The sequence below is a fragment of the Pongo abelii genome, chromosome 18 (assembly GCF_028885655.2).
Source record: "Pongo abelii isolate AG06213 chromosome 18, NHGRI_mPonAbe1-v2.0_pri, whole genome shotgun sequence".
Lineage (NCBI taxonomy): Eukaryota > Metazoa > Chordata > Mammalia > Primates > Hominidae > Pongo > Pongo abelii.
The window spans coordinates 81,124,997-81,136,317 of record NC_072003.2 but is presented as its reverse complement, the minus strand read 5'-3'; the positions used below and the strand labels follow the sequence as shown (position 1 = coordinate 81,136,317).

General features: G+C 53.6%; 1 protein-coding gene across 5 annotated transcripts in view; it reads right to left on the bottom strand.

The window, feature by feature from the left end:
• Nucleotides 1–4,653: 4,653 nt before the first annotated feature.
• The window catches only part of CMIP (c-Maf inducing protein), a 271,934-nt gene continuing 265,266 nt past the window's right edge, over nucleotides 4,654–11,321 (bottom strand). For all 5 annotated transcript variants that reach the window (XM_024233595.2, XM_063717370.1, XM_063717372.1 and 2 more), the window contains 3 exons: nucleotides 10,780–10,885; nucleotides 9,300–9,370; nucleotides 4,654–6,661 (listed from right to left, as the gene is read on the bottom strand). In XM_024233595.2, the coding sequence (XP_024089363.1) occupies nucleotides 6,608–6,661; nucleotides 9,300–9,370; nucleotides 10,780–10,885 (231 nt within the window). In that variant the 3' untranslated portion in view covers nucleotides 4,654–6,607. The remainder of the gene's footprint in view (nucleotides 6,662–9,299; nucleotides 9,371–10,779; nucleotides 10,886–11,321) is intronic.

Below are 11,321 nucleotides of genomic sequence, written 5' to 3'. Positions count from 1 at the left end.
CCCCTTCTTGCCTGGGGACCAGACTGCCTTTGCAGGACTAACAAATTAGCTACAAGGTTAGAAATTTCGGTTTAGGCATCACTCAGCCTCTGGCTCCAAGAGTCTGAACCTCCCCAAATTGCTCCTGGGGATAACATCATAGTCTATGCCATAAACCTTCCCATCTCCTTCAAAAGTTTCCTCCCGCCCTAGTTATTTGTTATTACGATTGTGTGTGATAATAACATCTCCATGCTTAGCAAATCTTAAGTGTATACTATAATATTGTTACCTATGGTCATTATGCCGTATGGTACATCTCAAGGGCTTTTCCATCTTGCATACCTGAAACTTTGTTCCCTCTGACTAATACCTCCCCACTTCCTCCTCCCCTCAGCCCTTGGCAACCACCATTCCACTTTCTGTTTCTATGAGTTTGATTATTTTAGATTCCTCATAGAAGTGGTATTGTGCAGTATCTGTCCTCCTGTGCCTGGTTTATTTCACTTAGCACACCATGACTTCCAGTTCCTCCACGTTGCTGCAAAGAGCAGGATTCCCTCTTTGTAAAGGCGTAAAGGACACCACTTTGGAATGGTGTTCCATTGTGTATATATCACATTTTCTTTATCCATTCATCTGCTGAGGGACAATTGGGCTGATTCCGTATCTTGACTGCTGTGGACAGTCCTGCAATGAACATGACAGCGCAGATCTCTTCTCTAGATCCTGATTTCAATTCCTTTGGATATGTTCCCAGAAGTGCGATTGCTGGATCATATATGGTAGTTCTGTTTTTCATTTTTTGAGGAAGCTCCATACTGTTTTCCATAGTGGCTATCCACCAATTTCCATTCTCACCAACAACGTACCAGGGTTCCCCTTTTCTCCACACGCTCACCAACCTTTGTTATCTTTTGTTTTTGATGATGGCCACACCTCCCAGGTGTCAGGTGGTATCTCATCGTGGTTTTCATTTGCATTTCCTTGATGATTAGTGACTTTTTTTTTTTTTTTTTTTTAAGACAGAATCTCACTCTGTCACACAGGCTGGAGTGCAGTGGCGCGATCTCAGCTCACTGCAACCTCTGCCTCCCCGGTTCAAGCTATTCTCCTGGCTCAGCCTCCCGAGTAGCTGGGATTACAGGCGTGAGCCACCATGCCAGGCTAATTTTTTGTATTTTTAGTAGAGATGGTGTTTCATTATGTTATCCAGGCTGGTCTTGAACTCCTGACCTTGTGATCTGCCTGCCTCGGCCTCCCAAAGTTTTGGGATTATAGGCATGAGCCACTGCGCCCGGCCCCTTTCCCCATTTTTATTTCTATCAAATTCTGACAGAGCTTTGCCCATTTTTTAATTGGGTTATTTGGTTTTTTGTTATTGAGCTGTAGGTCTTTTGCTTCTTCTCACATGTTTTCTAGCACTCCCCCTGGACCTGTTGGAAGCGGGTCCTCAATAATGAATTGCTGAATGCATGAATGGATGAATGAATGAATGAGGCCAAGCCCTTTTCCAAGATTCTCTGATCTCTTTTTCCTTACTGGGGGGAGCTTCTAGCAAAGTCCAGCTAGTTTTAGAGCAGCCTGTCAGTCACAAATGACAGCTCAGCTCACCAGGTTCTCATGTTGCACAACTCTGGGGAGCGCCATTCACACTGCAGTGTAAGTGACCGGAAGACAGCGTGTTCTAAGGCAGGCGCTGTAAGTGAGGCAACGTGGAGATGTGCATTGCCAGGCAGCCCCAGAGCTGAGTTTGTAAGAGTCCAATTGTTGCTCTCTTGGGTGAGCTTCACACTGCTCTCAATGACAGGATTTGCCTTAAATTTTCTGAATTAGGCCGGGAGCGGTGGCTCATGCCTGTAATCCCAGCACTTTGGGAGGCTGAGGCAGGAGGATCACGAGGTCAGGAGATTGAGATCATCCTGGCTAACACAGTGAAACCCCGTCTCTACTAAAAATACAAAAAAATTAGCCGGGCGTGGTGGCGGGCGCCTGTAGTCCCAGCTAATCGGGAGGCTGAGGCAGGAGAATGGCGTGAACCTGGGAGGCGGAGCTTTCAGTGAGCCAAGATCACGCCACTGCACTCTAGCCTGGGCTACAGAGCGAGACTCCGTCTCAAAAAAAAAAAAAAAAAAAAAAAAAAATATGGATTAATACCCCTGCCCCCAGCACGGGGTTAGATCTCTGTTGGACTCTCACTGGGCCCACGTGGGGCTGGCACCAACCGTTGCTGGTTTTGCTTGGAGGCGGGGGATGGTCATTGAGGTAGGTCCTCGCAGAGGACGCCTCAGAGAGAAGAGAATTCTGGAGAGAAGGAAGGAAGTGCTAGCTATGAAGGGTGGGCGGGACTCCAGGCTAGGTAATTAACAAGGGATGCAGAGGCACCCAGGAATCCAGGAACCCAGGAACCAGTAACCGAGGGGAGCTATCACCACCCCTGGGTTGAAGGGCGAGGGGAGTACGTGGTGTAACTCAGTGGAGCTGGGAGGAGGCACAGGCCAGGTGTGAGCATTGCAGAGGTGCACGCAGGGTTAGGGACGCTGAGGCACCCAGGAACCAGTGAGGGGCAGTTCCCAGGCTAAGGCTGAAGGGGCGAGACAGGGAGCTGTGTTACCTCGAAAGCTGGAATCCTGGTGAGCAGCCCACGGAGGGAGACAACTCTTGCCAGCAACAGGCACAGCGGCTGGGATGCCAGGGAAGACACCCCCTACTTCTTCCAGCGGGGAGCCTGCATTCTCCAGCCTCACCCAGTGGGCAGAGGAGCCCAGCTGCTGCCAGGCAGAGCAGGGAGGGCTGACAGTGGCCCCCGGCTACACCTTCCCCCCACCCTTGGAGCGATGAACACCTGTTGTGAGCCAGGCCCTACGCCGGTGGAGAAGGCAACATGGAGCAGGCTGAAGCGTCTGGCTCGCGCACGCACACATCTATACCATTAGCTGGTCATCTGGCCCGAGGATGATGGGAGCTCAGGGAGCCAAGGGCTCTTTGGACTGTTCATTTGATGTCCTTGGTGAGGCCTCTCACCCCCGCAGTCAAGAGCCCTCCTGTCCTTTTCCATAGCGCCTGCTTTCCCTGTGTGACCTGAGGAGGGCGCCGCTGAGCGACTGACACTCTCACTTTTTTTTGAGATGGAGTCTCACTCTGTCACCCAAGCTGGAGTGCAATGGCAAGATCTCGGCTCACTGCAACCTCCGCCTCCCAGGTTCAAGTGATTCTCATGCCTTAGCCTCCTGAGTAGCTGCGATTACAGGTGTGGGCCACTATACCCGGCTAATTTTTGTATTTTTGGTAGAGATGTGGTTTTACTGTATTGGTCAGGCTGGTCTCGAACTCCTGACCTCAGGTGATCCGCCCGCCTCAGGCTCCCAAAGTGCTGGGGTTACAGGCATGAGCCACCACGCCCAGCCTTCTCACCTGTCTTAGAAAGACCTGGCAGAGGCCTCTGGAAGGCCACCAGGGCGTAGAGAGAGGTGTGGAGAGGTGGGGCAGGTAGCAGAGGGAGCTGGATGGTGTGGGGACGGTGGGGGCTGGCAGGGGGCAGCTCCAGGCACAGAGTCTCTGGAGAGATGGTTTCGGGCTGGGCCCATGGTGGAGAGGCAGAGGACTGGCTTATGGACATCCTGGATTTCTGTCAGCATGTGGAGGCAGGACATGCCTGGAATGAGGACAAGGATATCCCTGCTGAGCTGGGGGACCCTGAAGGGTGACTGGTTTAGGAAGAGGGGTGAAGATAAAGCATTTTTTCTTTTTTTTTTTTTTTTGAGACGGAGTCGTGCTCTGTTGCCAGGCTAGAGTGCAGAGGTGTGATCTCGGCTCACTGCAACCTCCGCCTCCTGGGTTCAGGCGATTCTCCTGCCTCAGCCTCCCGAATAGCTGGGACTACAGGCAAATGCCACCACGCCCAGCTAATTTTTGTATTTTTAGTAGAGACAGGGTTTCACCATGTTGGCCAGGATGGTCTCGGTCTCTTGACCTTGTGATCCACCCGCCTCGGCCTCCCAAAGTATTGGGATTACAGGAGTGAGCCACTGAGCCTGGCCAAGATAAAGCATTTCTTTTTGGACTTGTCAAGATTGCCTCTTGGAGACATCCAGGGTGAGGAGGCAGCTGAAGTGTGGGGCTAGGAACCTGGCATTGACCAGCAGTACAGCATCACCTGGAAACTTGTCAGGAATGCAGATTCCCAGGCCCTACCTAGTGCTATGGCATCAGTATCTGCATTTTCACAAGATCCCCTAGGTGGATGGAAGGCACATTCCTTGGAGTAGCTCTGGGCTAGAGCTTTCGTAAGGCCCTGCTGAACAGCAGCACTGACCTCGGTCTATGACACGGAGTCTCAGCTGGGGAGCAAACTGTCCCCCCACGGGACACGTGGCAACATCTGGAGACACTCTGGTTGTCATAAATGGGGAAGGGGTGCTACTGATGGGTAGAAGCCAAGGATGCTGTTCAATGTCTGGCAACGAACACAACAGCCCCCTGCAACGAAGACAGCTCCAGCCCCAGTGGCCAACAGCAGCCAGGGTGCTGAGCCCTGGTCCTCAGGAAGTGCACGCAGAAGGTGGCGAGGGCGTCCCGGCACTGTCTTGAGCCTCAGATTTCCTGCCTGGGCCTCGCCCCCTCCTTGGACCTTCTCCCCCTGGGCGCCGAGAAACCACACACAAAGGCCAGACATTGATGAGTCACTTACAGTTTATTTTTGCCTGAAAGTATTTCACATCTCTTTGTACACAGCTACGTGACAGTAGTATTAACCATCAGGAAAAGCAACAGTGCGAGGGGAAAGGTGGCATGTCTTGTTTCTTCTTTTTTTTTTTTTCCTTTTTTAAGTTTTTTTAAATTTTTTTAAATTTTTTTTTTTTTTTTTGCTTCTGCTTCTTCCCGCACCAGAGTGCTGTGAAGTATGGGACCGGAGAGGGGAAAAAAAAGAAAACCCAACAACTAAAAACAACAACAAAAAACAAAACACAAAACAGAACACACTCACACACACACGAAATAAAACCTGGCACGGAAAATGAATTAAGACTGGAACCCAATTTCTTTTTTTTTTTCCTTTTTTAAAAAAATGAGGGCATAGTAGGGGGTAATAAAGTCTACCTAGCAAAGTATAAAACGACAAAAGCATGGTTTCCATTGAATAAGATTAAATATATATAAAACAAGTACACTGACTGTGGGGTAGGTTTGGAGGTGCCGGAGGAGGGAAGTATTTGTGCTAAACCAACAGAAAAAAGGGCCGGGGGGAGAGGGGGACCCCAAATAAACCATCAATGGGCTGTTCTGTACAGTGAGGGCTTGTTAAGAAAAAGCCGACTGTTTATAAAAGAAACGGAGGTTGGTTTGTCTTGGGAGCAGGTGGGGACAGAAGGAGCGTCTTCGTTGCAGTGGCCACATGTGGGGGGTGGGGTGGGGTGGGGTGGGGTGGGGAGGGCAGTCGGACTGGCGGAGGCGACATATCTCTCTTTTCCCAAGAGACCATGCAGAGAGGCGGGCATGCATGGGGCCACATGAAGCACACGATGGCAGGGGGAGCCCATGGGTGACAGAGTCTCCGTTGGGGACAGGGGACAGCAAAGGCCGACAGGGACAGGAGCTCCCTGGGGGTGGGGAACAGCTCTTTTACCGGGGTGGACTGGAGAGGGCGGGTTAGCAGCCTCCCATTCAAGTCTAAAAAGTGCCGAGAGAAAGAGCTTGGGCCTTAGTGGAGCAAGGGAATCTCAATCCCTCCTCCTCCAGCCTGAGCCCCACCTCATGAGGGAGCTGGAGACATTTGGAAATCAGAAACGCACAGTGGTGGGTGGGGGAGGCGGGCAGACAGACAGACAGACGAGAGAGCATTAGCATACAGAATCCATTACGAAAAAGCAATTAATTTTTCCAAGGAGGTTTTTTTTTTTTCTTTTTGTTGTCTGTTTGTTTCCTTTAAAAAAATAACAATACTACTAGCACTAACCCGACAGCTGACTGGTTTCTACAGTACCACACGCCAGGGGGCGGGAGGGCGGGGGGTGGGGGGACGGTCAAAGACTTCATAAATAAGAGGCGGGTCCCAGACCCGCAATTTGTCAACATGTCTTAAATAGGTGCATTATTTAAATCTTATGTACAACAAGAATCACTTTGCATAGCAATGGTGAGGACACAGGACGGGTGCAGTGATGTGACTGGGTCTTCTTGTCCCAAGGGCGGGGGGCGAGTTCGCAGCTCAGCTGGGAGCCTCTAGGAAGAAAGCATCCTTCGTCCGGCCCGCAATGGTGGCATCGGAGTTGACTTTTCCCACACGACGGCATCAAACACAAAGGCAAAGAAAATCCACAAAGGGTCCCCCACACCCCAGCCCACCCCCAACCCCCTCCCCGACCCGCTGATGCTCCTCTTGTTGCTACAAAGTCCACTTTAGATCAGGTCAAAGGTTCCAATTACGAAGCTAAAAGAATTCGGCGGGGGCTGGGCGTGCTTGTGGGCCCCCTCCCCACCCCCTCCCCCCTCCGCCCCCAGAAAGACTCCCCATCTATCTCACAGCCAGGGCACCAGGGTGGGACCCCAGGACCGGCTGCTCTGCGGATGTTAGTCAAGAGTTATTTTGTCGCGGTTGCAAACGTCTTCCTGCCTTGAGCTGGGAGCTTCACCAGGCTTCAGTGTAGCGGACGTCCACTTCCTTCAAATTGGGAAGCTTGGCCTGGGGGAAGCAATAAGGGTCCTTGTCACGTGTAGGCCATTCCCTTGCAGAAGCTGCCAGTGCCTGGCTCCACCCGCATTGCCGGCTGGGGGTCCCTGCCACCCTCTCCCCACCTTGGTGCTGTGGGCTACCTGGGCTCTTGGAGGGGTGGGTGGCCTTAGGCAGAGAACAGAGCAGGTGGGATATGCCCTGGCCCCAGAGAAACCAGGCAGCGGGGTTCCCATGCCCCCGCCTCAGATAGCCTTCGGTCTCTGTCTTTGCTGGTGGAAGCACTGGGGTTTGAACCCAGGCCCTGCCACTTGCTGCTGCATGACCGTGGGCAGACAACCCAGCCTCTCGGGGCCTCAGTTTCTTCCTGTGTGGGCCAATCTGATTCTAGTCCCTGGCTCAAAGGATGGTGCTAGGGGTTAAATACCAAATGTAGAAAGCCCAGGGCACCGTTATATGCCCTATGAAAGGAAATTGTTCTCATTTTTACTGTTAGTGATATTCTCATTGTTATCAGAGAATGGACAGGGTGAGTGACGCGGATCCCAATAAATCCCAGGTACCCGGGGTTTGGCTGAGATTCTTCCCACTTGAGGCTCCCCCTAGGCTGGATGCATTGCTCGACTCTGCGATTTCACCTGCTATGTCTGTGCGTTGTTTTCTGCTTTCTGTTTCTGCTACCCAGACTTCCACTCTTCTTTTATAAACAGTTGGCTTTTTTTCTTAACAAGCCTCCACTATACAGAGAGGTAGCTGCCTCCTAACTGGCCTCATGCCTTTATATCCTCCCTCCCAACTTTCCTGCACACTTTTTGGATGCAGGTACACATATGTACGCATGAACACACACACGTACACACACGCACATGCAATTCCTCACTGCTGCTCTCCTGTGCTCAACAACCCTCAATGGCTCCCCACTGCCCAGGCAGAGGTTACAGATGGGGACCTGCAGCCACCTGCACTGCTATAAAGCATACTAAGCCAGCCTTTCAAAATTAGGAGACTTCACAGAAGAATCTAGATTTCAAGGTTCTCTTGAAAAATGGGAAGGGCTGGCCAGACTGGGCAGTGAACAGTGGGGCGTGGCCTGCCTGGCACTGAGCGGAGGCCCCTCCTCCAAGGACAGGCAGCTGCTGTTTGCTCGAGTCCCCTCCACAGGGAGGCCGGTCACAGGCTGGCAGCATTAAGTTGGCACCATGTCTCTCTCAAACGTGTGAAAATAAAAAAATCGACTGAAAGTGATTTTTCTTCCTAAGTGGCCTTTCCTGCACTCCCCATGTTGTCTTTCCAGCTTGGTCTCAGTAGCATCTGACTTTCAGCACTTTGACCTCAAGATAATCCAGGCAGCATTTCTCAAACATGAGTGTGCCCAGAAATCCCCCAGGGTGGGGTTACCTGGGGTGGCCTGGATCCTGCATTTCTGTTGGCCCCCGAGTGGTGCCGAGGGCGCTGGTCTGCAGACGCCACCCTGAGTGCTGAGGTCTAAACGCTGGGATGGGTGATCTGCTGGCTGTGCCCCTGCCACCTTCTGCGTCCCATACGTCCTCTCTTGGACCTCGCTCTCTACCGACTGTCCCTCCTGGCCCCACCAGGCCCTCTGCCCGCCTTGGTTTGCTGAGCTGGCCTGTGCCTGCCAGGAGGGAGTATCCCCCAGGAGGAGACTGTGGCAGCCACACCTCGGTGTCCCTGTCCCTGACATGGGGCTGGTACAGAGCAGAGGCTCCAGAAGCATCTGGAGGATGCTCCAGTGAGCACGCCCTGGCAGCAGGAGGCCTGGCTGTAGGAGGTGGGCCCCAGCCAAGAGCTGCCAGGGGATTCCCTCTAAGTGGCTTCCAGAGCACGAAGGTGCCAGCATGGCTCATGGGTGCCATCTGTGCCTTCTCACCTTTGAGCCCAGCCCTTCTCTCCCAGGATGCTGGCCCTCTGCCGGTCCCGCCTGCTCCTTCTGGGGCAGCTGGTACAGGCCCAGGAGGACGGGGTGACACGAGGCGACTGAAGGCCCGGCTCCTCCAACCTTCCCAAGACATGCACGTGTGTTTCTTAAAATGCCCCTGCCTTCCACCCTCCGATCCTTCTTCTTTCCCTGATTTCACTGGCTGGCCTAGTGCCGGTGCAGCGTGGCCCTCAGTGGTGAGGCACCAGCCCCGCTCAGCCCTCCCTGCTTCTACTCCTGCTCCCTCTCGAAGTATTTATTTCCTAACAGCCGGAGCATGCTTTGAAAAGCATGACTCGCTGCTCTGCTGCGACCTGTGAGGGCGTTTTCCATCCAGCCCCGGCCCATTGTCTCTCTGTTCCTGGCTACATTTGCTGCAAAGCCAGGCCTGGCCAATCTCTTCTGTCTCAGGACCTTGGCACTTGCTCTTCCTCCCCCCCTCTGGCTTCTTACCTTTTGGGTCTCAGCTCCTATGGCCTCTTCATCAAAGGGACCATCCTTGATCACCCCAGGCCACACAGGCCCTCCTATTTCCAATTACTTCCCTGCTGCTTCCTCTCTGTCACTCTTTTTGATCTGCCATTATTTTATGTATTGATCTGTAGGTGTCATCGTCTTTTACCGGAGAATGAGCTCTGTGCGGGAGATGCACCAGCATCCAGATGCTGGCTAGAGGAAGGAGGGGAGAAGAGTGCGGAGGAAGGAGGGAATTACCTTCAGATCTTCATAGGTGTCAGCTGAGAGCTTGGTGCTGTTCATGTTTAAACTGCAGAGACTCTTCATGGCTGCACAAGAGACAGATACAGTTGTTAGGAGAGCGAGGCCCCAAAGGTATGCAGGTATGGGATGGTCAAGCTGGAGGAGCTGAATGCAGGTGCCAGGCCCCCTGTTAGGAGATGGGGCTGGGGAGGGAGGTTTCGTAGACACAGCCAGGGTAGGTGGCCCACTAGACACCGAAAGTCTATTTCAGGTACGTGCTGGTCTGAACAGAGCCTTCATTTTCTTCCTACCCTCTGAGCCTCCCTTCCTTCTGGTCCCTCTGTCGTGTCCCCCCACTGCCTGGACCTGATGTCCCCAGAGCTTGCCTGCCACACCCCAGATCAGGCCCGAGGCCTCCCCACTAACGGAACCCCGGATGGTCCCCCCGTCGTCATCAACTCGGTGTTGCTTCTTGAAAGCAAGCCTCAACCTCTGGTTTGTGTTGGAGTCACATGGGCAGCAGACCCCTCCACCCACTCCCAGAGACCCTGAGGAGGGCCGCAGCGGGGACCAGGAATCTGTACTGTTGATGAGGACCGTGCCCCCCAGGGGACTCCAGTAGAAGCAGCACATTTGCATTTGCAGCCAAACTGGCCCAGCGCTGCCTCTCTGCCTCCATTGACCCAGTCACCTGTCCCCACCTCCTCCCAAGCCATCCAGAATTTGCCAGTGGCCCGGTAGGCGTCATGGCCCCTGCCCAGGGTGCCTCCCCTTTGGCCAACTCCCACAAATCTGTCTTCACACCCAGACTCAACAGCACCTCCCCGGGAAGCCTTTTCTGACTCTTCCCACTGAGCCATGGGTCTTCTCGTCTAAAGCAGTGGGCCTGGAAAAGGGAAAGCTGGTCAAATACAGAATCCCGGGCTCAATATCCCTGAGGCTAGCTCAGTCAGCTGGGGTTTGGGGCACAGGAACCGGCCTTTCTAGGTTCCTTGAGAATTCTCTGCCTCCTTCTATTATGACAGGGCTTCTCAAATGTCAACGGGCACGGGAGCTGCCCAGGCACCTGCTTTCCGTGCGGTGTCTGAGTCAGGAGGTCTGCAGTGGGCTTAGGAATGTACATTTCTGACCAGTCCCCAGAAGACGCTGCCACCACTGGTCAGGGACCACAGTGGCAATGCACTACAGCCCCGTCCTTGAACTTGACCCCTCAGTGGACTGTGAGTGTCAAGAGGCTATGGGCTGGCCTCACTCATTTTTACTCCTGCCTCTAGAATATAAGCTCCCTGAGGTCAGGGATATTTTTCCCTGTGTTGTTCCTGGCACTCGGAATGGTGCCTGGTCCACAGCAGGTATGCAGTGAACACATGTTTGGGAATGAACGAATTTCTCTATCTGTGCATGGTGCAAAGTCAGCGCTTGGCCCGTGTGGCTGAAGCAAGGAAGGAATGAATCAAGCGGCCCCTCACCCCCCAGCTGCCCCCGAGGCACTCACAGCTCAGGGCCAGCAGGCCAGCGTCTGTGACCGGGGTCTCGCACAGGTTCAGCACCTGGAGCATGGTGAGGTGTTCCGACAGGAGCCGAAGGCCAGCATCTCCAAACTGTAGAGCACAGAAACTCTCAGCCCTCTCCTGGCCACTCCTGGGGAAGTGACTCTGAGGCTGGGGCAGAGGTGGAGGAAAGGGATGGGGACAGAGCCTGGCTCTGAGGCCCATGGCCCACCAAGCCCTGGGGTCTGGGCTGTGTTCGCTTCCCCTAAACAATCTCATGCCTCTCTGACCCGGGTTCGAATCCAGCTTCTGCTGTTGGGAGTGGAGCCAGGCCAGGGCCCCCTTGGAGTCAGTTTTGCCTCCATGAAGGAGGGCTTTGAACTTGTCTCTCCCTAGCTTCGAGATGCTGCCTAGGTGGCTTTCTCCTGCTGGGTGGACAGTGGAAGGATAGGGCTGGGCCGGGGGCAGGCTGCGGGGACTGTCCCCAGTTTCTCTTCTGGAAAACTAGGGTGAAGGTAGAACCTGCACTTCACAGGCGTGCAGTGAA